Below are 27,882 nucleotides of genomic sequence, written 5' to 3'. Positions count from 1 at the left end.
TTTGATTCATATAACTCTCCATTTCACATGATGTACTCTGCATAGAAGTTAAATAAATAAGGTGACAGTATACAGCCTTATCTTACTCCTTTCCCAATATTAAGCTAATCATTTGTTCCATGTTCAGTTCTACCTATTCCTTCTTGGCACACATACAGGTTCCTAAGAAGAGAAGTAAGATGATCTGAAACTCCATCTCTCTGAGGATGGTCAGACTTGTGCTTTAGGTAGATCACAGCTGAGTGGAGGATGGACTGGAATGGGGAAAGATTTAAGCTAGGGAGGCCAATCAGAAGGTTGCTGCAGTAGTAGAGATATGGGATGATGAAGGCCTGAACCAGTTTGGTGGCTCTGTCAGAGATGAGAAGCAGATGTTAAGAGATGTTTTGAAGGTAGAATCAACAAGACTTGACACAGATTGAATATGGGGTTGAGAGAGTGAGGAGTCAAAAATGACACCTATGTTGCAATCCTAGGTGACTGGGAGGATGGTGGTGCCCTCAACAGTAACAGGGGAAGTTAGGAAGTGTTTGGAGAGACAAGGTGCCACTATTATCCCCATTTTATAGATGAGCAAACTCATATGTAAAGGTTAATATTTTGCCTAGGCCTGAGGCAGTCTCCTCTCTCCCCCTGTCCTTTTTCATTTTAGGGTAGAGATAGACTGGTTAGGTTAAAGTGTTTGCCTCATTAAGTCTAGTTACCACCCTAGTCCTTCAAGGACCTTTTTTAAACATTGAAAAGGGTTAGGCCTTTGGAAAGGAAAAAAGAATGAAGTACAGATCATTGTTTTCTTTTTTTTTTTTTTTAAGCAATTGGGGTTAAGTAACTTGCTCAAGGTTACACAGCCAGTTATTTCTGGGTGTGGTGCTAATCTGAGCCCGAATTCGATCCCCCAGGTCATCCCAACACTGGGGCCAGCGTTCTTACTCTCTGTGCTACCTGGCTGCCCCCAGATCATTGTTTTCTTAAAAGTTTGATTAAGTACTGATAAGGTTTTTCAATAAAGTTTGGAAGAACTTATGGTTAAAGAAATAATTCTTAATATTTTCGTTAAGAGGAGAAAGCATGAGTATGCTTCCAAAGCAAGAATTTTTAAATCTGATTCTCTTGTTTATATTTTCCTTGCTGTTGTCCCATTTTACAGAATAAGTATGTCAAGTGCCAAATAATTGGCTTAAAATTTAAAAAACTTAAATCCTTGTGGTCATTTGTGGAACTTCTCCTATAAAATAAATTTTGTTAAAAAAACAATTGTTCAAGAATGTGAAGAACCCTAAATGTTTCGATTACTGGAAGTGTTTGATTTTTTAAAATAAAACTTAGACATATATATTCCAAGAATTTGACCTTGTTATTAAGTCACAGGTTATGTTAACATGCTGTTATGGAGAAGGTTTTACTTCTCACTTGTTCAAAGTCATTTAGGGAAGAAAATTAGTCATTCTCTTATAAAAACTAACAGAGAAAATTTTAACTGATTATAAACTGCTAGTGATGTTACTTGAACAATTAAATCAATTATTTTAGTATAATTTTTTCTAGTTAAATTTATGGTTGTATTCAGTATTGTAGTGTTTCAGGTATGGAAATTTCTCAAGTGGACACAGCATCATTGTACAATGCATTTACTACTCTGCGTTAGTCTTAGAATCATTTTTAGAATTCTGAAGTGCATTATAAAATTTTTGAGCATTCTGTTATGGCTTTGGAAGTGTTATTATAACAAGTTCAATTTAGCTTGAGATTTAGCTCATCTTTTTCATCTTTCTGTGGCAGTCAGCTATCCCCTGGAAGTGAACTCTCTGCTGCTTCCATAGGTATGTTAATTTTTTAAAAGTTAGTTATTCTAATTGTCAAATGACTATTTCATTGTAAAAAAAAATCTAGTACTTATGTATAATAAAATGATAATGAAGCAGAATGAGAAGGAAACTAAAATTCTGTCATTTTAAAAATCTTTTTTAGTAAATTTAGTCAATTCATTAAATATTCCAGAAGGCACCAGCTGTTTTACTTTTGTCGTCATATTTCTAGCACCAGCATGTTGCTTATTAGCACAAAGTAGGTACTTAATAAATGTTTGTTAAATTAAAGCCAATGGTGTAATATGGCAACCAAAAAAATCTAATGTCATCTTAAGCTATGTTTGGGGATTATAATGTCTAGGACAAGGGAGCTAGCGGGTCATAGTTCTGTTACTCTGGTCACTTCACTTTATTTCCTTATGCCTTGACCGTATGGTCTACCAGTTAAACTCTTTGCTCTCTTCTACATTTGAATCCCTTGCCCCACTGGAATAAGTTACTCGTGCTTTGACAAACTATAAACTGTGGTTTACCTCTACCATTCCTCCTCTGTTATTCATATGCTGCTGAAAGTTATAAATTATTGATAGAGCCAATTGCAAATTTGTTATTTATTCTCGGCTGGGCTCTAATTGCAGCAAGGCAATCCTTTTACTTTTCCTTATGACATACTCAACTCACGGAGGCTGTTGCAAACCTTTTTGTCTTGGAGCCTTCTTGCTCCTCAACAGATGATTGCTTTCAGATTTTATTTGAGAAAAATAGAGTCCAGTTGCCACTGGGTTAGCTCTCTCTTCTACCCTCTTGTTATCTCAAAATCCTGTTATTATTATTTATAATACTTTATTTTTCCTTATCTTAACTCCTCTCTAGTGCTTTTACTCTCATCCCTCCCCACCAGTCTCTTTTAAAAGATTGTCCCAATAGCTTTTCCATTTCACTCTCTGATCTTTGATTTCTCCCTATTTCCTGGGTCTTTCCCTGGTACCTTAAAATATATATCCAGGTCTTTTCTACCCTTAAAAAAAAACAACTTCATTTGACCTTACCATCCATCAAGGTATTGTTCTGACTCTCCTCCTCCTTATCCAGCCCTTCCCCCAGCCTCTATTTCCTGTCTTCTTACTCAATTTTTATCCTCTTGCAGTCTGGCTTCAAACTCCATCAAGTCTGTTCATTCACTTCAAGGTTTCTAATTAGCCTGTTACTGTTTAATCTAATTACGCCTTCTCAAATCTTTAGCTTCAGTTGCTCTGCAACATTTGCCACTGTTCACTCCCCTTCCCCTTCCTGGACCCTCTCAAATACTTGGATTTTTCATAACATTGGTTCCCTGTCTGGCTACCCCCACTTACATTGTCATCTGTGTCCTGCCCTTAAAGTTTTGGTGAACCCAAAGTTGTGTCCTGGGCACTCTTCTTTACAATTTCTCTCTTGGCTTTCTCATCCACTCCTGTGTGTTCAATTATAATCTCTGTAAAGATACATAGGACTGTATCCCAAAAAGATCATACAAATAGGAAAAAGGACCCACATGTATAAAAATATAGCAGCTCTTTTTGTGGTGGCAAAGAATTGAAGTTGATGGGATGCTTATCAATTGAGAATGGAATATTATTGTACTATAAGAAATGAAGAGCAGACAGACTTCAGAAAAACCTGGAAAGACTTATATGAACTGATACTGCGCAAGGGGAGCAGAACCAGGAGAACATCCTACACAGTTATAGCCACATTGTGCTATGACTAACTTTCATATACTTGGTTCTTCTCAGCAGTGCAAGGATCTGAGACAGCTCCAAAAGGCTTATGATGGAAAATGCTATCTGTATTCAGAGAAAGAATTACAGTCTTAATGCAGATTAAAGCATACTATTTGCTCTCTCTTTTTTTGTTTTGTTTTGTTCTTTCTTGTGGTTCATTCCATTGGTTGTAATTCTTCTTTGCAACAAGACTAATGTGAAAATATGTTTAATGTGAATGTATATGTAGAGCCTGTATCATATTGCATGCTGCCTTGGGGAGAGGGGAGAAGTGAGGGGGAGAAAATTTGAAACTCAAAAGCTTGTGGAACTGAATGTTGTAAAGTAAAAATAAATGAATTTAAGTTTAAAAAAAAGATTCAACAGGAATTTCTTACACAAAATAAACCTCAGGTCCGAACTAAAACAAAACCTTATTATTTACTTATGTAAGTACACACTGCATATCCCTAATAAAGAATAAGCTTCTTGTGAGGAAAAACAAAGATAACACCTTAAGTCTCTTTGTCCAGGCCTAGTTATCTCTCCTAAGCTCCAGTTGTATATCATCTGCCTTTTGGACATTTTGAACTGGATGTCCTGGAAAGCATCTCAGACTCAGCATAGCCAAAATAGAATGCATTATCCTCTCATACACACCTGAAAGCCACCTATGTTGGTTAATAGAACCACCTTCCTTTTCCAGTCACTCAGAATAATACTTTAGTCTTTGCCTCACTGCATATCACTTTTCCGGTTAGTCTTGTTGATTCACCCTCTACAATAGCTCTCCTATCTCCTTTCTCAATATTCGTGAGGCTGTTACCAGGCCCTTATGACTGCTCATCTAGACTATTAAAATAATGTCCTAGTTAGCCTCTAGCCTCCAGTCTCTCCCCTCTCTCATCCATATTTTACACAGTTGCCAAATTGATATTCTAAAAGTAAAGGTTTGACTGTATCACTTTCAAGAATCTCCATCTCCTCCCTGTCCCCTCCATAATGAAGTAGAAAATTTGTCATTTAAATCCCTTCACAATCTGGTTGCAGCTTACCTTATGCTTATTATTGCAAATTATTTTTCTTGACACGTTCTGTATTCTATCCGTACTAGTCTTCTTGCTTATATGTGGCATTCCATCTTATTTCTCTCTCTGTGCCTTTGCAATAACTGTCCCTCATACCTGAAACAGTATCTATCTAGTATAGATGATCTGACCATTCTCTTTCAGTTGATTCATTGAGGAGACTGTGTAGTGTTCATGGCTTAATCCGATAAACAAAATGGCATCTGTGTATAGGACTATTTAGAGAACATCACTGTAGTTGAAGAATGACACTGGCAAATGCCAGTAATAAGCACAGATGTCTATTTTTGCCAAATTTGATGCCAATATTCGCACAAAGTTACTTCTGTAATCACATCTTTCATAGAATCCTATGTGATTTTAGCATATATGTGTAAAAGGCACCTTGTTTAAGATGAGCCCTTAAGGTGTTTTCAACCAACAATAGAGGCAGCAATATTTTGTATTTTGTTTACTTCTTCATTGATAATAAGAATTTTAAAATGTGGTGTTGCAGAAAATAATCTGCCAAAGCTTTCCTGTTTCCCATTTTACATTTTTATGAATGATACCCTTGCTGCCTACGTGAGGAAGCCCTTTGGATCAGTAGTTGCTATTTTCTGTTCACATTTTTTTAAGTACTGTCAGTGATCCTTTCCATTCTTTTGGGGCCTTCCCCTCTTTGAAATTTCTCAAAAAATCAATCACTGAAGGCCTTTGATACTATGTCATTTCCAACACAGATTTCTTCCATATGTGTTTGGAAGGCCCAGCTGTTCATCCCAGCTTTATCTTCATAAGGATAATGGCATTTCATCACATAGTATATTGGGTATAGAGACTTTGGAATCTAAATGTGGTCTTGCTTTTTTGTTACTGATAAGAATAGGCCATAGAAATACTGGTACTTTTTTTTCTTTTTACCTATGTTTGTTACCTTTCCAGTTTTGTGTACAAATGTTCATAAGATGATTTGGCTTAGCCAGGGTCTTAGGGTAATCTCTGATAAAAAGATTAATATTCCCCACATTTGCTTTGTTGGTGGGGCAATGTTTCTCTTGGTCAATCAATATTTCTTCTATACTTTTTTGGTCCTCTTGTAACATTTTCTAAATGAACTTATCTAAATTAGTGTTACCTTTGGTAAGGAAATCTAGTTTTTGCTAGTAGAGGTGGTTTCTGGGCTTTTATCTTCCTACGTGTGATGAGCCATTGTGTACCCAGATAAAAATTATCTAAGTAATGTTGGTAGAAACATTATCTTTAATCTATTAACCATTTTTTAATATTTAGTGACTTGTTTAAAAGATTCTAGCCATTCTAATTTCACATTGCTTCCCATCCTTATCCTTGCTTCTAATTTAGTATTGAGAAACATGATGTAATGAAGAGTGCTGAATTGGGAGTCAGAGGAACTCTGCCATTTATATATTTTACACAAAACATATAAAGTGTTACTTAAATACTAAATAAAAATGTTATTATATATGAAATATATCATTTGCCAGCTGCATGACCTTGAGGAAATTAGATCACCTCTCTGGATTCTAGTACATTTGTAGAATTAGGGGAATTGACTAGATGATTTCTAAGGTCTTTTCTCATTCTAAATCTGTAAATCTGATTTTGACCTTTTCAAGTGTCTACTTCCAGCTGATCCTAAAATTATTTCTTTGTCAGTAACTGCTTATTTCCTGCATTAAGATATAATAAATTCCATGAATTGTGATTTGTATGTGAATAAAGAACTCATGATGCATTGGATTAGTCTCAGATCTTTGGTACTGATATTTCTTTATCTAGAACTTTTTTCCAACTTAATTTTTACCCTTTCTTTCCATAGTAACATTTACTTTGAAGTAACTGAGTAAAACATTAAGTTTAAAGGATTTTGTCTATCTACTCAATTTCTCTGTTTCTTCATCTTCTGCAAGATGTTGGCACATAAGCTTTCATTGTTGATGATACGCTTGTCTTGCAAGGTGAGATTTGGAGTATCCTATAAAATGATATTGCTGTTGTTAGTTTCAATAGTACGGCAAAACTAATTCCAGTATTTCCTTTATTCACCTCTCTCAGGAACACCTTTGAGTTGTCTTTTCATTTAGTTCCATATTCTTTTTGTCTTTTAGTGGAAATAAGTAGAAAATGCCAGTATGAACATACTCTACTGCTTTAAGTATTTTTATTCTTCCATAGTCATTGTAGAAAGATTGCAAAATGGAAATTCAACAATTAAATTATTTTTTAGGTAAGAATGTTGTGATTATTTTACCCCCGTTTTCTTCCATAATCACTTCAGAAGTGAACTGATAGGGCTTAGAACTGTTTTATATTGTAATGAATTTTACAAATTACAGTGACTCACCCCAGTCCCACCCCTCTACCCCCCAAAAAAGTTTATCCTCTAGTTGACAATCTCCTGGTATTTTTCTTGCTTTTTCATAGTTGGCTTGGTTGGTCTTTAGAACACAGAAATAATCTTTTGCCAATTACTGCCCTCAAAGCCTGTCAGAGCTTGAACTCCATTGGCATAGCCTTTGAGAACTTATATCATCACCTCCATTCTACTCCAACATAATTTTGTAGAGGATATATATGTAAATGTCAAACTATATTCTATCATACTCATCTTCTTTTATTTGAGGGCTTAAAATGTATATGTTGAGGGTAAATGCTTTCTTATTTTTAAGTGTCTTTGGCTTTGTAAAGTAGAATTATAATATTCTATTGAATCTTCTGTAGAATCCTCATATGATTGAATATTAACTTTGTATTAAATCCATAGGTATCACAAGGAAAAATACTCAATATTGTACTTACTATCAGTATTCCTCAAATTTACCAAAATAAAAAATTCAAAAAACTTTCCCACTTTGGAAGAACTCACTTTGTTCTTCAAAAAGATAAGACCTGGTTAATCAAGTAGAGACCTATAAAATATATGTAGTTCCATGTCTTTATATTAGCTATTTTCTGTGCCTGGAATGCCTTCCCTCCTCACATACACTTCTCAGAATGGTTTGTTTTTTTCAAAACTCATTTCATCCACTGTGTTCTACCTGAAACCTTTTGTGATTGCCTTCATTCCCAAGGTTGCCTTTATTTGCTTTCTTTATGTAATGTGTGTACTTGTATATGTGTTGGCTTCCCCCAATAAAATTCAAGCTCCTTAAAGTCAGAGATTCTCCTTTTGTCTTTGTATCCCCAGAACTTAGCACAGTACCTGGAACATAGTAGGTGGTTAATAAATGCTTGTGATTGTTTTTTGTTGTTGTTGTTTTGTTTGTTTTTTGCTTTTTGGAGGACAGTTGGGGTTAAGTGACTTGCCCAAAGTCACATGGCTAGTAAGTGTGCCAAGTGTCAGCCCAGAGTTGAACTTGGTCCTCCTGACTTCAGGGCTGGTGCTGCATCACCTAGCTGCCCCAGTGCTTTTGATTGTTGATTGATTGATTTGAAAGGATCCCTGTTTATTCAGTGCAATCCCAAACAAGGATAACCATGAGAAGAAGAGACACAAGGAAAATTAATAGATTTGTAACTAATGATACAAACTACTCTAGACTGTATTAGACCTCTAATAAAGGAAAGAAAGGTACAGTGATTCAGTATAATGCTACAAAGTATTAGCAGCTAAAAATTCAGTGGTTTAAAAAATATGTGTGTGGTGTGTGTATACATATACATAGATATATAATGTATACACATATACATGTGTGTATAGATATAGATACATGTATGCTTTTCCACTTAAAGTCTTCTTCTTATGCTTCATCATGATACAGAAATGACTCTTAAGTTATCAAAGACAATGCCAGACAACTATAAGTTCTTTTAGTCTTACCAAAGTAGGAGGCTTTAGGTATGGACTAATGATGGCATATCTGACTGAGGACCAACGTAACTAACAGTAGTGTGCCTAATATGTGCCAGCACAGTTAAAGTCTGATATAACAGAAATGTAAGTTGAATGAAATGAAAAAGAAAACTTATACAGTATTAATATTATAAATAACAGGAGAGTTATATCAAAGTGTCTAAAAATTTAACTTCTGTAAATTTATTGACACATGTATATACAATGTGTGTGTATATATACATATGTGCATATTTTATTTTATAATACATATCATAATGCCTTTGTTGATTATTGTGAAATCTATCACTCAGTTCTGCTCTCTTGATTTATTGACATACTACATTTGTTTATCTGGCTATTTAAAATTAACAAAGGGCAGGGCCAAGATGGCAGCTTAGAAACAGGAAAACTCTGTGCACTCCCCCCATAACCACTTCAAATACCTATAAAAGATGACTAAACAAACTTTAGAGCTACAAAACCCACAAAGTGATACAGAGAAACAAATCTGCCAGTGAAGGCAGTCCAGCAGGAAGGGTCAAGCCCAGCCCCACGTGAGCCCATGGTTTTAGCATCAAGGTGGCCCTGACCAGCCACGGCTGGAGAGACTTCAGGAGAGTGGATCACCAGCAGCTGTGATGGTTTCCAGAATTATCAGTCCATAAATGCCAAAGACAAAGTAAGAAGTCAGTGTGGACTTTGGGAACAGGGGGTCCGGGAGTACAGTCAAGCCTCTACCCCCAAAGAGAAAAGTGCCTGAGGTACAGTGGCCACTGCAGCATGGCTGCTTCAGAGCCCCTAGCCTGCAGATTATAGGGGGACTGAGTGACCATACTGAAGGGTAATCACAATTGCTTTAACCTGCTTGGATCTGGATCACTCTCTAGGGTGGAGATCCTGGGGTGTGTGACTAGGTGCCAGAGCCAGTGGAAGCTTCAGAGAGGGCACCCACGTAATAGCTCCGGCAGCTGAGATAACCCCAGTGATTTGGGACAAAGTTCTCCTCTCTGGAAGCAGAGTTCTACTGTGGCAAAAAGCTCAAAAGTCAAGTAATTGAGTGGCAACATGAGCAAGCAAAGGAAGCAAAGCAAGCATAGCAGTCAAACCTTAGATTCCTATTTTGGGGGAAAAAAGGAACAAAGTCAGAACTCCTATACCAAAAGCTTCCAAGAAAAATATGAACTGGTTACAAGGCCATAGAGGAGCTTAAGAAGGATTTTGAAAACCAAATAAGATAAGTGGAGGAAAAATTGGGAAGAGAAATGAGAATGATGCAAGAAAATAATGAAAAGAGAGTCAGCAACCTGACTGAAGAAAATAACACCTTCAAAAATAGACTAACTCAAATGGCAAAAGAGACCCAAAAAGCCAATGAGAAGAATGCCTTAAAAAGCTAAATTTGCCAGATGGAAAAAGAATCTCAAAAGCTCACTGAAGAGAATAATTCCTTCAGAATTAGATTAGAGCAAGTAGAAGCTAGTGACTTCATGAGAAATCAAAATACTATTAAACATATCCAAAAGAATGAAAAAAATAGAAGGCAATGTGAAATATCTCATTGAAAAAAGCACTGACCTGGAAAATAGATCCAGGAGAGATCATTTAAAAATTATCGGACTACCTGAAAGCCATGATCAAAAAAAGAACCTAGAAATCATCCTTCAAGAAATTCTCAAGGAAAATTGCTCTGATGCTTTAGAACCAGAGGGCAAAGTAGAGGTTGAAAGAATCCACTGATCACCTCCTGAAAAAGATCCCCAAAAGAAAACTCTTTGAATATTACAGCCAGGTTCCAACTTATCAAAGTTGAACCATCTACATTCCTACATGGAATACAATAATTGTAACTTATGAAAACTTTTCTCAGTATGAGAATAGTTGAAGGGAATATAAATGTGTGTGTGTATACATACATATATATGTCTATAGAGGAGGGTATATGGGCATATGAATACATATGTGAGTGTATGTATATATGTGTACAGGTATACATAGAGGGCACAGGACCAATTGAGTTTCCAGATCAAGGAGAAAATGTTACAAGCAGTCAAGAAAAAACAATTTGAATATTGTGGAAATACAATCAGGATAACACAGGATCTGGCAGCTTCTACATTGAGGGATTGAAGGTCTTGGAATATGATGTTCTGGAAGTCAAAGGAGGTGGGATTAAAACCAAGAGTCACCTACCCAGCAAAACTGAGTATCATGTTTCAGGGGAAAATATGGTCATTCAGTGAAATAGAGGACTTGATTCAAGTATTATTGATGAAAAAAAAAGAGTTGAATAGAAAATTTGACATTCAGATACGTGAAGCATGAGAAGGTAAACAGGGAAAAGAAATCATAAGGAACTTATCAAAGTTGAACCATCTACATTCCTATATGGAATACAATAATTGTAACTTATGAAAACTTTTCTCAGTATGAGAATAGTTGAAGGGAATATAAATGTGTGTGTATGTATACATACATATATATGTCTATAGAGGAGGGTATATGGCATACGAATACATATGTGAGTGTATGTATATATGTGTACAGGTATACATAGAGGGCACAGGACCAATTGAATAGGAAGGGATGATACTTAAAAGGTGAATTTGAGAGGTGAGAGAGAAATATAATGAGATGAGATAGGGAAAGACAGAATGCGGTAAATTATCTCATGTAGAAGAGGCAAGGGGAAATGGTTACAATGGAGGGGAAGAACAGGAAAGCAAAAGGGTATGAGTCAACCTTACTCTCATTGAATTTGGCTTAGGGAGGGAATGACATACACACTAAATAGGGTATCTCACCCTACAAGAGAGTAGGGGGGAAGGGGATAAGAGGGGAGATAATAGAAAGGGGGTAGGATAGTTAGAAGCACACACTTTTGAAAAGAGACAGGGTCAAAGCAGAGAACAGAACAAGTGTGGGTTGGGATAGGATGGAGGGAAATATAGTCAGTCTTTCACAATATATCCACTATGAAAATGTTTTGCAAAGCTGCACATGTACAACCTATATTGAATTGCCTATCTTCCCAGTAAGGGTGGGTGATGAGGGAGGAAGGGAAAGAATCTGGAATTCAAAGTTTTAAAATCAAATGTTTAAAAAAGATTATTTTTTTCACGCAACTGGGAAATAAGATATATAGGCACTGAGGTATACAGATCCATCTTGCCCTAACAGAAAGTCTGAGCGGGGATGGGGGAGGATATAGGAAAGATCAGATTGTGGGAGGGGATATACAGTGCAATCGCTGTTTTGGGGTGGTGGGTAAGGGAAAGACGGAGAAAATTTGTAACGCAATATCTTGTGGAAATGAATGATGTGAACTAAAAATAAACATAAAATTTAATTTTAAAAAAATAGACAAAGAGGCGGCTAGGTGGCGCAGTGAGTAAGAGCACTGGCCCCAGAGTCAGGAGGACCCAGGATCGGTTCTGGCCTCAGATACTTAATACCCACACAAAATAACTAGCTGTGTAACCTTGGGCAAGTTACTTAACCCCAATTGCTTTAAAAAAAAAATAGACAAAAAAATAATAAAGTTAACAAAGCATTTGCACACATTGTCTCCTATGAAACACTTAATACCCCTGTGAACCAGGTATGCTATATGGCTCTTCAGATTTTAAAGTGTTTTATGAATGCCAGTTATTATTAATATAGTAATCCCATTTAACAGATGAGGAAACTGCAGTTTAGATATACTAAGTGATCTGTCCATTATTACACAGTGTCAGTGTGATTTGAACTTGTCTTTCTAACTCCAAAAGCAACACTCTTATCTACTATATAAATCATTATCTCATATTAGGTCCTCATCATCCACTGTGCCTTCAGTCACTTCCTACTCCAATCCATCCTCAATACAACTGCCAAAGGGGTTTTCCTCAAGAGCAGGTTTGACCACTTCATTCCTCTACTCAATAAACTCCAGTGATTCTCTACTGTTTCTAGTATTAAATATAAAATCCTCTATTTGGCTTTTGAAAAAACTCCTTTGGGTCAGCTAGGTGGCACAGTGAATTGAGCACTGGCCCTGGAGTCAGGAGGGTCTGAGTTCAAATCCAGCCTCAGACACAACACTAGCCGTGTGACCTTGAGCAAGTCACTCAACCCCATTTCCCTGCCTTCCCCCCTCCAAAGAAAAAAAGAACAAAACCCTTTTATAATCTGACCATAATCTCAGTCAATATTCTTCCTTTCTATACTCTATGGTCTGGGTAAACTGGCCTTCATGTTTCTCATATAAGACCCACATAAATATACTGTCTCCTTGCCTTTGCACCGGCTGTCTCCAACAATACCTGAGATGTATTACCTCTTATGCTCTACCTTGAAAATCTGTTGCTTTTTTCAAAACTCAACTCAAGTTCTACTCTACAGGAAGCTTTTTTTGATACCCCAGTGGCTAGTTCTCAACTTCCCTAATCCATTTTATATTTATTTTGTATTTCCTCAGTATATACTTATGGTACAAATTGTCTGCCTTCATAGAATATAGACTCACTGAGGGTAGGAACTGTTCCATTTTGTTTTGTATCTGCCTGACTTTATTAAGCAAATGCTTAATAAATATTTGTTGATTTATTGACTGCACTCTGCTGGCATAGCCTTCAAAAAGGCAGCATTACCTCCATGCTACAAACCACACATAATAAGGCACTGGATTAAGACTTTAATCAGGCTGCACACACACATACACACACACACACACACACTCTTTCTCTCTGCCTCTCTCTGTCCCTCCTTCCCTCTCTCCTCCTCTCACTCTCCCCCCCCCCCCACCTTTCCTCTCTTCCTCTTTCTTTACATGTAAGCAAAATGGAGTTTTGAATTGTGGGATTGGGACAGAGGTAAAAGCAAAAATGGCAAAAAGTTAAGGCCTGGCATTTTCTCAATCCTTCTACCCTGTTCAATTATCATTTCATCTCTCTTTCACTAACAGATCTCTTGAAAGTATAATCAGATGGGGCAGCTAGGTGGCAAGTAGATAAATCACTGGCCCTGGAATCTGGAGGACTTAAACTCAAATGTGACCTCAGACACTTATTAGCTGTGTGATCCCAGACAAGTCACTTAACTATAATTGCCTAAAAAAAGGAAGGAAAAGAAAAGGAAATGTTATCAGACCTAATTGCATCATCTTCCTTATTACTTATTTACACAACCTACCTTCCTGTAGGATCTAGGGCAGCTAACTGGTACAGGGCCTAGAGTTAGGAATAACTGAATTCAAAGCTGGTCTCACCCTGGGCAAGTTACTTAACCTCTGTTTGCCTCACTTTCATCTGTAACATGAGGGTAATGATAGTGACTACCTCCAAGGGTAATTGTGAGAATTAAATAAAATAATAATTGTAAAGTGCTTTTAACACAGTGCCTGGCAAATAGCAAGTGCTATAAATGTTAGCTAGGAGCTATTATCTAACTTTTATTGTTCTCACTGAACTCTGAAATTTTTTTCTCAAAAAACATCAATTCTCTCATCTGTTTTATAGTGATGTTTTCCGACTTTTCCACAAGAATTTTTGATGCTTATGGGGTACTCATTTTTTGTGACCAAATTCCTCATTTCCTTCATTTGCCAGTACCTTCTCCTTGTTTCCTACTATACATCTCTAATCATTGCTTCTATGACTCTTTCAGTGACCTTTCTCAACTCCTTAAATGTAGTTGTTCCCCATGATTCCTTCTCTCTTGACTCTCCCCTTTGGCAATTTTCTTCATTCCCATAGCTTCAACTATCACTTTCTGAAAATGATTCCCAAATCTATTATCTTCAACCTGAGCTTTTTTCTCATTTCCATACCCATCTCTTGACCACCTGGATGACCCTGTCTTTCTGTATATCCTTCTGGTAACTCATTTTCACCATGTCCAAAATCAAACTTGCAAAATTTGCCCCCGAAATAATGCCACTTCTAACTTCACTGTTTCTATCAGTAGTGCCACTGTTTACCCAGTAATCAATCTTATTTGCAATTTTAGTGTTATGTGTCATATAGTTTGACTAGAATGCAAAATGTGTAAGAGATGTATCCCCTCAGTAGCATCCACAATGTACTTGTTCCTGTTCTGCTCCCAGGGTATTGAGTTTTCCCCAAAAAAGTTGTGAAATCACACTTTAACTTAACTATAAATTTATGCTACATAATACCTTAGCTATATCGTATTATCTGCTGCTCAAGGCCATTCTATACTATTATACTATACACACACACACACACACACACACACACACACACACACACAGAGTTCTTGGCTACTATATTAATTCCCCAGGTCATTTTTCTTTATTAGTTAAATTTTGTGTTTATTTTTAGTTTATATCATTCATTTCCACAACATTTCGAGTTCCAATTTTCTCCCCATCTTCCCCCTACCCACCACCTCAAAACAGCAATCCCGCTATATACCCCCTCCCCCAATGTGCTCTCTCCTATATCCTCCTCTACCCCCCTCCAACCTTCCAGTAGGGCAAGATGGATCTCCATACACCAGTGCCTGTATATCTTATTTCCCAGTTGCATGTAAAAATAATAATTATTATTATTATATATGTATATGTGTATATATGTGTGTATACATATATATATATATATTAAATATTTGATTTTAAAACTTTGGATTCCAGATTCTTTCCCTTCCTACCTCATCACCCACCCTTACTGGGAAGGTAAGTAATTCAATATAGGTTGTACATGTGTAGCTACACAAAATGTTTCCATCGTGGGTATATTTTATAAGAATGAATATATTTCCCTCCATCCTATCCTGTGCCCCATTTGTTCTGTTCTCTGCTTTGACCCTGACCCTTTTCTAAAGTGTGTGCTTCCAACTTCCCTCCCCCCCAACCTGCCCTCCCCTCCATCATCCCCCATCTTATCCCTTTCCCCCCTACTCTCCTGTAGGGCGAGATACCCAATTTAGTGTATATGTCATTCCCTTTCTAAGCCAAATTCAATGAGAATAAGGTTAGCCCATTCCCTTTTGCCTTCCTGTTCTTCCCCTTCATTGTAACAGTTTTCCCTTGTCTCTTCTATGTGAGATAATTTACCTCATTTTGATTCTCCCCATCTCCTCTCATCATATTCTTCTCTCACCTCTCAATTTCAGCTTTTAAGTATCATTCCTTCCTATTCAACTGGTCCTGTGCCCTCTGTCTATGTGTACCTGTACACATAGATAGACACATTCAGTATTCATATACCCATATACCCTCCTATATAGACATATGTATGTATGTATACATATATATGTATATATGTGTGTATACCTTTATATTCCCTTCAATTATTTTGATACTGAGAGTTTTATAAGTAACAATTATTGTTTTTCCATGTAAGAATGTAACTTTGTAACTGATGACTTTGATAAGTTCTTTATGATTTCTTTTCCCTGTTTACCTTCTCATGCTTCTCTTGCTTCTTGTATCAGAATGTCAAATTTTCTATTCAGCTGTTTTTTTTTTTCATCAAGAATGCTTGAAAGTCCTCTGTTCCATTGAATTACCATATTTTCCCCTGAAATATGATACTCAGTTTTTCTGACTAGGTGATTCTTGGTTTTAATCCCACCTCCTTTGACTTCCAGAATATCCTATTCCAAGACCTTCGATCCCTCAGTGTAGAAGCTGCCAGATCCTGTGTTATCCTGATTGTATTTCCACAATATTCAAATTGTTTCTTCTTGACTGCTTGTAACATTTTCTCCTTGATCTGGGAACTCTGGAACCTGGCTGTAATATTCAAAGAGTTTTCTTTTGGGGATCTTTGTCAGGAGGTGATCAGTGGATTCTTTCAACCTCTATTTTGCCCTCTGGTTCTAAAACAGAGCAATTTTCCTTGAGAATTTCTTGAAGGATGATTTCTAGGTTCTTTTTTTGATCATGGCTTTCCGGTAGTCTGATAATTTTTAAATTATCTCTCCTGGATCTATTTTCCAGGTCAGTGCTTTTTTCAATGAGATATTTCATATTGCCTTCTATTTTTTCATTTGTTTGGATCTGTTTAATAGTATCTTGATTTCTCATAAAGTCACTAGCTTCCATTTGCTTCAATCTAATTCTGAAGGAATTATTCTCTTCAGTGAGCTTTTGAGATTTTTTTTCCATCTGGCAAATTCAATTTTTTAAGGCGTTCTTCTCCTCATTGGCTTTTTGAGTCTCTTTTGCCATTTGAGTTAGTCTATTTTTAAAAGTATTTTCTTCAGTCAGGTTGTTGACTCTCATTTCATTATTTTCTTGCATCATTCTCATTTCTCTTCCCAATTTTTCCTCCATTTCTCTTATTTGGTTTTCAAAATCCTTCTTAAGCTCCTCTATGGCCTTGTAACCAGTTCATATTTTTCTTGGAAGCTTTTGGTATAGGAGTTCTGACTTTGTTGTCTTCCTCCTATTCCATGCTTTGATCCTTTTTGTCCCCAAAAAAGGAGTCCAAAGTCAGATTGCTTTGCTTCCTTTGCTTTCTCATGTTGCCATTCAGTTACTTGACTTTTGAGCTTTTTGCCACAGTAGAACTCTGCTTCCAGAGAGGAGAGCTTTGTTCTAAATTGCTGGGATTTTCTCAGCTGCCAGAGCTATTAGTTGGGTGCCTTCTCAGAAGCCTCCACAGGCTCTGGCAAACTGGTCATGCACCCCTAGGTCCTCCACCCTAGATAGCGATCCAAATCCAAGCAGTTTAAAGCAAATGCGATTACCCCTGAGACTGGTTGCTTGGTCCCCCTACAGTCTGCAGGCCAAGATTCCTGCTCTAAAGCAGCAACAAGGTGGGCGGCTGCACAGGTTGGCACCTCAGCCACTTCTCCCCCCAGGGTCAAAGTTTGGACCTCACTCCCGAACTCCCTGTTCCCATAAAGTCTACACTGACCTCTCACTTCGTCTTTGGCATCTATGGGTTGATAATTCTGGAAACCGCCACAGCTGCTGGTGATCTACTCTCCAGATGTCAGCTCCAGTCATGGCTGGTCGTGGCAGCCCGGGGACTAAAACCACAGACTCATATGGGCCAGGGCTCTGCTCCCAGCGTGCTGCGATCGACCCTTCCTGCTGGTCTGCTGGACTGTCTTCAGCGGTAGGTTTGTTTCTGTCACTTTGTGGGTTCTGTAGCCCTAAAATTTGTTTAGAGTCATTTTGATAGGTATTTGAGTTGGTTATGGGGGGAGTGCAGGGAGTCTTCCTGCTTCTCTGATGCCATCTAGACTCCACCCCACCCAGCTCATTTTTCACACAAACTATTCCAGACTTTTCCCTTTTCTCAAGCCTCTCAGTCTCTCTAAACTTCCACTCCCCAAAACAAACAAATGACTTAGCTTGCTACTAAACTGAGAAGATTGAAGCCTCCAACAGGATTTCTTCAGGTTTCCTGTACTCTTCCTTAAAACTTCGTTACTGATTTTTCCTTTCCTCCTGTCTAAGGAAAAGGTAGCTCTTCTCCTTACTAAGGCTAATATTCTCTTTTTGTTTTCTTTATCTCATTCCCACCTCCCATATAACTTTACCCCAACAATCAGTTATCTCTTTACTCTCTCATACATGTTGAACTACTTTGTCATCACTGGCTCCTTTCAATATAACTGTAAATACTATCAGATATTCCCAGTCCTCTAAAATCTCTCCTTGATTTTTTCTGTTATATCTAGGTACCTATATATGTAGCTTTCTTTTCCCATTCAGGGCCAGCCAGACTTATAAAAAGTATTTTATACCTGATAGTTTCATTTCTTTAATCCCTGTAACCTGTCTTCCATTCTCACTCTTGTAGTTTTAGTATAACTAAAAGTTTTTAAAACTATACGTTTCAGAGGTCACCAGTTACATGTTTATGATCAAGAACAATGACCCTTCCTCAGCCCTCATCTTTAATGACCTCTCTATAATATTTGATGCTATTGACCACCCCTTCTTCCTGGATAATCTCTCCTTCCTTGACTTTCCACATTAATCTCTTAATTTTCCTTTAACTGATTCTTTATTGACTCTTATGTTGGCTTTCCTTCCCAACCTGTTAAATTGAGAATCCCCAAGGTTCCTAGTCCTTTTTATTTTTTCCTTTAACCACAGTCACTTCCATGACTTCAATTTTAACTCTGCCCATAACAATCATATATATCTGTTTTTGGCCTTGACCTCCCAAAATGCAGGCCCTTTTTACCAACTACTTGACAGCTCCATCTTGAATACTTTCCATAATTTCATATCCAGCATATCAATAGCTCACTTTTTTATATTTCTCCCAAAATCTTTCACTTTCTAATATATACATTTCTGTAAGTGTCATTCCGATCACCCAATCTCCCATGTTTAAATTCTTGGTCTTATTTCTGAGTCTTCCTTTTCTCTCAGTTTCTCCATATAAGTGACTACTATCAATTCTACTTCATCAATATTCTTGTTTATTTTTGGTGTTCTCTCTGTTATTACACAGGCACAGGTTCTCATTACAACCTGCTCATTTCACTGCTAGATTAATCTAATTTTCCATAAGTCTGTCATATCACTGCTTTGTCCAAAGTTCTTGAATGATTCTTGCTGTCTTTCAAATAAAATACAAAGGTCTTTCTGACATTCTAGCCTCTGCATATGGTACCACCCTGCCTCTCCAGCTTTTGTAATATATCTCATGTATGTGTGTGTGCGTGGTGTATATCTCCTAGGCTTCGCATTCATTATTCCCCTTTCCCATTTTCCAGTTCTTATAACTTTACTTGTGTTGTCCTTGTGCCTGGATTGTAATCTCTTTTCACCTCCAGCTATTCAAATTGAACCTGTCCTTGAAAGCCCCAATCATATGTCCCCTTTTTCTTGAAGCCCTCTTGCCATAAGGTAATATTGTCACCATTTCTTATTCTGTATCTTTAATAACAATATTTATTGTTTTGTTTTGTATTATAGTTATTTTTGCATATGTCAGTATTCCCCTATTATGTTTTACAGAGGAAGTCATCTTATTATTTGTTATTCCCACACAATGGCAGTAATAATGTATTGAATCAAATTGTTGAACTGACAAATAAAACAACTTAGTTTTTCAAGTAATTTTTATTTTGTTCTCTCTTTTTCCCCTTTAGTGGTGATGAGTTTCTCAATTTTCTGCTGAAATTAAACAAACAGTGTAGTCATTTATCTACAGCAGTGCAGAACATAATTAACCAGTTACCAGTAAATTTTCATAAGGTAATCAGCAATAGATTTCATTAAATGAAAACAAATGGTCAACATTATTTAAAATAACTTAATTATAAATGAAAAAACAGTGATTTGATGAAGTTATGTATATCCCTATTATATGAGATATGCTCAGTAACCTGCTAAAATTTCATATTCTGTTCCTACTAACCAACTTAAAATACCCATATGTTCCAACTTTTAAAAAAGATAATTACCTAGACTAAATTTTAAACAAAATGATTGAGTAAAACTTTTTTTTCCTGATTGAGAATTTAATTGTTTAAAACAAAGTCCAAGTGAAAGTTGAAACAAAACATTGAGTTTAGTATTACAAACAATCTTTCATTAGAAATTTTGAAAAAAAAACTATATTTAGAAATTATCACAATTTTAAAATAGGAAACCATTTAGTGGAAACCTGTGACAGTGAATATCTTATAGTTTGTCTATTCATTGGTTCCATCAGTTTTTGTTTGCAATTTAAAATGTGGCTTCTCTAGGATATTTATGTAATAAATATTTTTTACATAACTACATGTAAAAAATTAGTTATTTTTTTGTTTTCATAAGATGGTTTGATGAAAATATGCATCTCTATATAGATGTGCTTTATATGCCTACACATAATATGAACATATTAAATTCTAAAAGCTACTTTAATTGTGTATTTGAAAGTTAATTTCATTTTCTATGCTTGAAAGTTTCATTGTCACTGTTCGTTATGAACAAAATAACTGTCTTTGTGACACTGGACTAGTCACCTGTCCTCTCAGTGTTCTAGACCAATAGTGTCAAACTCAAATATGCTGTATCCCTAAAGGCTATATATTGACTTAGAAAACCAGAAAATAACATTATCTATGTTTTGTTGTATTTTTATTTATTTTGTAAAGCATTTCCCAGTTACATTTTAATCTGATTCAGATAGCACTGTTTTGCAGAGTTTGGTAGTCTGTCCTAGACAGCTCTCTAAGATTAAGTTGCAAAGAAGGTACTGGCCAATACTTATGGAGAGTCTTCATCCGGCAGTTCCCTATATCAGTGAAATCACAGGGCTAGTTCATCCTTACTCCTAAAATATGTATTGTTTATTTTAAGAAATGTGTTTATTTATACGTGTATAGTTGGCAGCAATTGTTTTCCATTCTCTAAAATATACATTTTGGCCATCTTAACAGATAGTACTAGAATGGGGATCCTCCCAAAGGTATACATCGGTTTGTGAAAATTTGGTTTGTAGTGTTGAAGATCTGGGTGAAGAAGTCTGTAAACTAAAAGACTTAATCCAGAAGGTATGTATTTGCTTTGTAAAATGACAGTTTAGATTGCCCCGAGTACAAGTGTATGTGTTTTTTGCTTTAAGAAAAATGGATATATGAAAATTTAGTTTTTTGGAAAAGAACAAATTGAGTAAATGACAATCTGTATCATTAAAGAATTTTTCCCTTAGCTCATTATAAGGATAAACCATCAACTTTTTAATGATTCTTATATAAATTTGATACACATAAACATTTTAGGAGTACATTTGTTGAATAAAGTAAAATATACCTTTATTTCATATAAGACAAAAATAATCTAAGGTAACTTTTAATATAGGTTCCAAAAAGTTAATTGCCCTAAAGTATTTGCTAACCCACAGCAACTCCAAAACACTTTATCACTTCTTAGTTTGCAGTCAACCCAAATCAGTCAGTCAGCAAGCCTTTATTAAAGTGCTTACTGTGTGCCAGGTGCTGTGCTAAGCCCCAGGGATAAAAACGCAAGCAGAAAGACAATTTTCCTTGAAGGACCTTCCATTCTAATGGGGGAAGCCAACCCCATAAGAGGAAGCAAAACAGAGAGGGAAATAAGGTACCAAATGCAGAGGCGTAGTGGAGAAAATCTAGGGTGCATCCTGGAAAGGAATGAGGCCCTGGCACCTTCCTTAAATGAAGTATATGATAGGATCCATCCAGTCAGAGAGAAAGGCTGCTGGATGAAAGTTACTTCTAATGTGTGAATTTCAGTGCTTTTAAGTGAATTTTCAGTGAATTTAAGCATTCAGGAAAATGTTTCTGCTGTGTGGTAGAGAAATTCCAAAGTGCAACTTAGGGAGCAAAATAATGATACATAGTAATACCTCGATGCATATGTCATCTCATTCATGTAGTTACTTCCTCTTATAAGGAATATTTAAATCCATTCACACCATCTCCTTTTTTGTGACTCTTGTTCTTGTCATCCTATAAATTCTTTACAATCCATTCACTAGTTAAAGAACCTTTGTCTAGATCTTTTGATATAGGAAAGGTATAGAAAGGCTTTCCTTAGATTATCTCTTGCACTTGTTACATAATTAGTTCACCTCATTTTCAAGTCATAGATCTCTCTGAGGGCATCCTGTATTTCACTTCCGTATTTCCCCAACTCCTCAACAATAGTATGTTTCATCCTCATTCCCTCTAGTTTGCCCTTTGGGTGACCCTCATCATGAATTCTTCTGAGATTGTTCCTCCATGATTGCCATACACCATCACAGGGAGAATTTTGATGTTATGAGCCTCCATTTCAGGGAGCAGCAGCTCGAGGTCATTAAAAGCACTGTCCAGTTTTCCAAACACAACACAGCCCTTTTTCTTTTTCCTGTTCAGTTCTGGGACTAGTTCATAACCACATTGTTGGCATAAGATATATGTACTTATGGACTATGAGTTGTGTATCTGTTTACCTATCATAGTTTAGGAAACATTCACTCACATTCGTCCATTTCTTTTTTTTCCTATATGATTGTGAGATTTTTTTTTTTGAATAATAAGTAATCTCATTTAGAAGGCTATAATTTTCTGGAGCTTAATCTATACAGTATAATGTCCTGAAAACTGGAGCATCTGATGGAACTCACCATCTATAGAAAACCTCTCTTCTACTTGAACTGAGAATTGTATATTATTTGTGAAAGTGGGCAGCCATCTTTGGGAGAATCTATCTGTTTATTTTATACCATCTTTGGTAAACAGGTGATCATCAAATTTACCTCTGCTGTTACTTCTTTTGAGGAATTTTATATTTAACATCAGAGCTACTCTCAAACAATTGACAAAAATGAAATGAATACACGATTCTATTATGCTTATTCTTTGTTAACCATAAAAACAGATTCAATTTAGTAGAGCAAAATACCACTTTATCGAGATTAATTAAAAGAAGTAACAACAGATGACATGTATGAGAGATATTTTGTTGGTAAAGTGGCATTTTGCTCTACCAAATCAAATGCATTTTTATAGTGAACAAATAATGAGCACAATAGAATCATACTCACTTCACCTGTCAGGCATGTGAGTGTAATTATGTTCTGCTTTGGAATATTGTTTGCAAAAGTTTGCCCATTATCTTCCCACACTATCATCAGTTGGTCCTCAGAACCCTCCTAGGTATTATAGAGAGGGAGAACTAGGCCTGTGTGTTGGTGGTTATTGATATATTCTTGGTCACTCTTTTTTGGTTATTTGGAGATTTTTAAAGCTTCTTTCCTATGTCTTGAGAATTGATTTCATAAACTTATTTGGATCACCGCTAGCACAGATTTCTTTTTATACATTTGTTAATCCAGCTACCCATCTTATCTTTTATTTTTTCCCTCAGTGCCATATCTCTTTTCTTATACTTGAAATCCAAGTCTTTTAAGTTGAGTTCAAATATAATGGAACCATTGTATTGCTAATAAAGGGTTTGTTTTAAGAATCTTTACAGATATTTTAAATTTTTCATCAGTTTCTTGCCCTTCTAATTTCATCCTTAAATGTACTCAAATTGATTCTGCTTTTTGAGTCTCTTAACAAGCTTCCTATAAACTTGTTTTTCCTTTGACTGTTTCTGTTTTATAAGATGACTCTGCTCATTATCTTCCACCATGCTCCATAAGATTTTGACAAACAAGTTTATATTCTACACTAGTATTACCCATGTCTTCTATCTTTCTTCTCCTGGCAAGAAGGTCACATTGAGTTGGGTTCTAATCTTTTTTGATCTCCTTTCTGGAGCAATTGCTTTATATACTTTAAGCTTCTTTGGGAAATGACAATATCTGTTGATTTAAAAAAAAAAATAGGTTAGATTGGAGTTGCCTGAATTGAATGCCATATCTACTTATTTTTAATTCTTTTTTAAATTTTATGTTAACTTATTGTTTGCATAGAACAATGTCAGAATCAGACTATGCATAGACAGATGATGTAAAAATTACTCCTACATCTGTAACCAGTCATTTCTTGTGTATTAGAATGCAATTACTTTAATTTGGGGGAAGTATTATTTGGTGTTCATTATGCCTGATTTAGACAGTATTCTTTATTAGAGTTTTTTTGTTTTTATTAGAGTTTATTTATTAAGACAGTATTCATTATTAGAGGCAAGAAGCTGTTGCATAGTGTACAAATTTCTAGCCTCTCATTTCTTTCTGCATATTTTCCAATATAATTTTCACTGTCATACCCTATGCTCACCTTTGCATTTACATCACCAAGCATTAAAGTACATGTCAATTTAATTTAGATTGTCTTATTATAACCTTCATAGAATTTCTCTACCTCCTCATCACCTACAAGCTTTTCCCCATAAGTTAGTTCTCTTCATGATGGTTTGGGGTGACAAAGTTTGTCTGTTTCATAAATATTCATCTTGAGCACTGCAGAATAAAACATCTAACTATCCCACAAAATGATGCTTCTTTCTGCTTTTAGAAACAACCAATTCCACTGACTCCTTTTTTTTCCTCTTTGAGGGATCACAATCTATTTTCTAATTAGCTCTAACTTTCTCTTATTTAATTTATAGCACTAATCTTAATAATGGCTAGCATTTGTAGACCATTTTAATGTTTACAGAGGATTTAAAATATGTTATCTCATTTTGTCTTCACAAAACCTGGAGAATTAGGTGGTATTCTTAGCAAGTATCTAAATATTGCTGTGATTGAGGTCCTCCTTTTTCATTGGACAAATATCTCACATTTATAGTACCAGCAGCAGTTAGTATCTATAAAAGATTCAGAAATCATGATTCATAGAACCCATTGTCTACTTTCCTATCACTTTTTTATCTTCATAGCAGAAGTAAAAGAGTTCCCATATAAAACTGAAGGCTACTTTGTATTTTTCTCTAATTCCTGAATTTTATGGATTCGTTATAATAAGCTTATCCAAACTTGGGGTAGGCCTGTCCTCCAAATTAGATATTTATCTCTTATTAATCTGTTCTCAAGACCTTACCAAAAGTTTTCCAGCATAGTAAAACCTGATAAAGCAAGCACTGCACTGACATAGATTTTGAAAACTCAAGTTTACCTCAGTACTTGAGAAAGATTTGGAAGTAGGACCCTATAAGCATGCATATTAATAACTTCTCTATGTAAGTAAATGCCAATAAATTTTGTGCAAAACAACTCTTCTCAAAAAAAAAAAAAGACTAGTAGATCCATATGCTACAAATTCCATACAAAAACTTTACTTTCCTAGGAAGCAGAGACAGGGAACACCTTAAGAGAGGAAATATCTTCCATTTATTCATGGACAGAGCTTAAGCTTGATGTCACCATAAATCAAGATTTATAGAACTAGTCACACCACGTCAGGTACATAGAAGCAAAGGAGAATAGCTTCTAGAGTTGCAATTATTTTAAAGCTCTATTTTTCATACTTGGGGTCTAAAAAAAATTTAGAGTGATTAGTAGAACCTGTTCATGTAAACCACTAAACACCTGATTAGTGGTGTCATTTTTTAATTGTAAACTATATATAGATCATAGAACTAAAGGTGGAAGGGGCCTCAGAGACCATATGTGTATGTAACCACCATCTTTTGATTCTTAAATCTCTTTAAGTTCATATACTCCGTACTTCCTTTTCTGTAATATCGACTTCAAGTAATTGCCATGAAAAGATCAAAATTGTAGAGCTCCTAATTTATTTGGCAGCAGCCCCTCCAAATGAAATGAAAGCCGATTTTTTTTCCCTCTTGGAGGATTTTGACTCTTTGGAGTGAGGAGAATGTGATTAGTAGATGAAAAGCATTTTGAACCATTACTTAAGAAACTAAGACTCTAAAACACAGCAATTATAATACAATCAGGGCCTTTAATTTTTAATTAAATTTAAATTAAATAATCAGGGCCTTTAATTAAAATTCTGAGTCACTCTTAGAAATATTCTGCTTGCCCTGGTTTGGTCAGGGTCCTATTTTTTTTTTTCATAAAGTCTGATTTTAATACATTTATGTTCATGAAATGAGCACATATATTGTGGATTTGTATGATACCAGGGGGGTAAAAACATTTAAAGTAAATTAAAGAGCCAATCTCTTGGGTCATTGCCTAGAAGCATATCTGTCCCTTTCTCAAAACAAGTAGTCATGATGAATTTTGATTTGGTGGACTGTTCCACTGTTCCTGTTATAGTGCAAAAGATACTAATAATGACTAGTGAATACTTTTTTTCAGGAAGGCATGAGTTATCAGAGATAAGTGTACAGAGGACAAAGAAAGAGGGTAGGGGAGAGGTCAAGGCTAAACTTTAACACCACATCACTCACTTTCAAACCAACACAATGACAAGCTCTTGTCAGAAAGGGTCATTTTAAGTAATTGGTTAGTAAAAGGAATGACCATCCCAGGATTCAGTAAATGGAGCATCAGTGTCAAAAAGGAATCTGTTACTGAATGAAGCCATGTGGAAGTTAAGCTAAGAATATAGTATTAATGAGATTGGCATTGAAGTCCTTTATTCAACCGTAGCTTAAAATTAATTTTGCAGACTTCTTTCCTTAAATATTTACATTGTAGATTTTAGAACTAGTTATTTCTGCTAAGTTGAAAGTATTTATAGCACCAATCCAGCACAGGATGTTTCCAGGAAATATCACTCTATAAAAATGCCTGAATATTTTTTGTCTTTTAAAGATCTTTAATTTTATATTTTGTTTGTTAATGTGGGATCCTCAAGATGGAATTTGTTTGAGGGGGTTTGTCAAAGTTGGGCAAAATAAATTTTTTCCAAAGAGGTGTTAAAGCAGCCATTACAGGGCTTAGATATATAATTTCAATAACTCTGGGATAAATTTCAGAGTACAAATTTTCTGTAGGAATATTTTATGATTATATATTGTTCTGTATATCATTGACATTTTAATTCAAGGAAATAATAAGAACAAAATAGTGTCTATCAGCATTTCTAATAGGTAACTTTTTCAAGCCATACCTTAGGATACATTTATGTATACAATTATTTGTCTCTAATGTAATACTGATGCATTTTTATAATGGGATATTATTAAAAGTTAGTCATTTTAGAAGGTTTTTAAAGGAATTTATCTTCATTTGAAGTCTTCCTTAATTAATAGTAGCAAAGCTTTCCTTGTTATTTGTATTTATGTAGAAGACTTGCCACTTTTAGTCAAATAAGAAACAAAAAACAACAGCACCTTTTGAAGAAGCCTTTGAGGTAGATAAGCTGTACTCAACCTTGGGGTATCTAATATCAAATGTCTTGTTTTAAAAATTTCTGTATTTTAGTCCACCAATTTCTGTTTCTTTTCTCATATCAAATATTAGTTGCAAAATGACCGGAAAAATGATCCCTGTCGTGTGCTGCCTATGGAAGCATATTCTACCTGGAATAGCAGATTTTTGAAGAGGGCAACATTTACAGTATGTGGATTTGGGTTTCTGCTCTTCATTTTCAAGCTAACTTTCCAGAAAAGCTGATGTTGATTCTTATTTTGAGCAATGTGTGTAGTCAAGCCTTTGGAAGAGAGTTGAAAACTACCATTTATGTTGTTCTGTATTCTCAAATGCTTTCTAGAAACATTTTGGAAACAAGGTTGCTCATGTTTCTTTACAGATTTTTTTTCTGTCAGATTTATAAATCTAATTTGTTAATTTTGATCAAGATATAAAAGGTAATTCTGCAATTTAAAAAAAAATATTCATTTGAATATCTTATATAACTACTGATTACCTTCAAATAAAGTTTTACCTAGTTGGTCTTTGATCTGGCATATTAATGTGTGTGTGTTGCACAGCAATGAAAGACTAAGCCCATGTGGAATACATTTTTTCCCTGTAATTTGGAAAATATTCTCTAAGGTGTTTATGTTGATATATCTCAGAGAAATATAAAAGTGCTTTCTCTTAGTCTATAATTTGTCTTTCCATTTGTAATACTTTGCTTTGGAATTTTATATTGGGCCTTAACACAAAATGTTC

At 35.6% G+C, this 27,882-nt stretch overlaps 1 protein-coding gene across 1 annotated transcript in view; it reads left to right on the top strand.

The window, feature by feature from the left end:
- ASZ1 (ankyrin repeat, SAM and basic leucine zipper domain containing 1) overlaps positions 1-27,629 on the top strand; it is a 105,503-nt gene extending 77,874 nt beyond the window's left edge. The window contains exons 10-12 of the mRNA XM_069106961.1: positions 19,541-19,646; positions 20,819-20,932; positions 27,229-27,629. Coding sequence (XP_068963062.1) covers positions 19,541-19,646; positions 20,819-20,932; positions 27,229-27,381 — 373 coding nt within the window. The 3' untranslated portion in view covers positions 27,382-27,629. The remainder of the gene's footprint in view (positions 1-19,540; positions 19,647-20,818; positions 20,933-27,228) is intronic.
- The last annotated feature ends 253 nt before the right edge of the window (positions 27,630-27,882 follow it).

The sequence above is a fragment of the Petaurus breviceps genome, unplaced genomic scaffold (assembly GCF_028583685.1).
Source record: "Petaurus breviceps papuanus isolate PSGF00001 unplaced genomic scaffold, PetGlider_PUasm1.0 84, whole genome shotgun sequence".
Classification (NCBI taxonomy): domain Eukaryota; kingdom Metazoa; phylum Chordata; class Mammalia; order Diprotodontia; family Petauridae; genus Petaurus; species Petaurus breviceps.
Note: the sequence above shows the minus strand (reverse complement) of the source record. Positions and strands in the feature narration are given on the sequence as shown.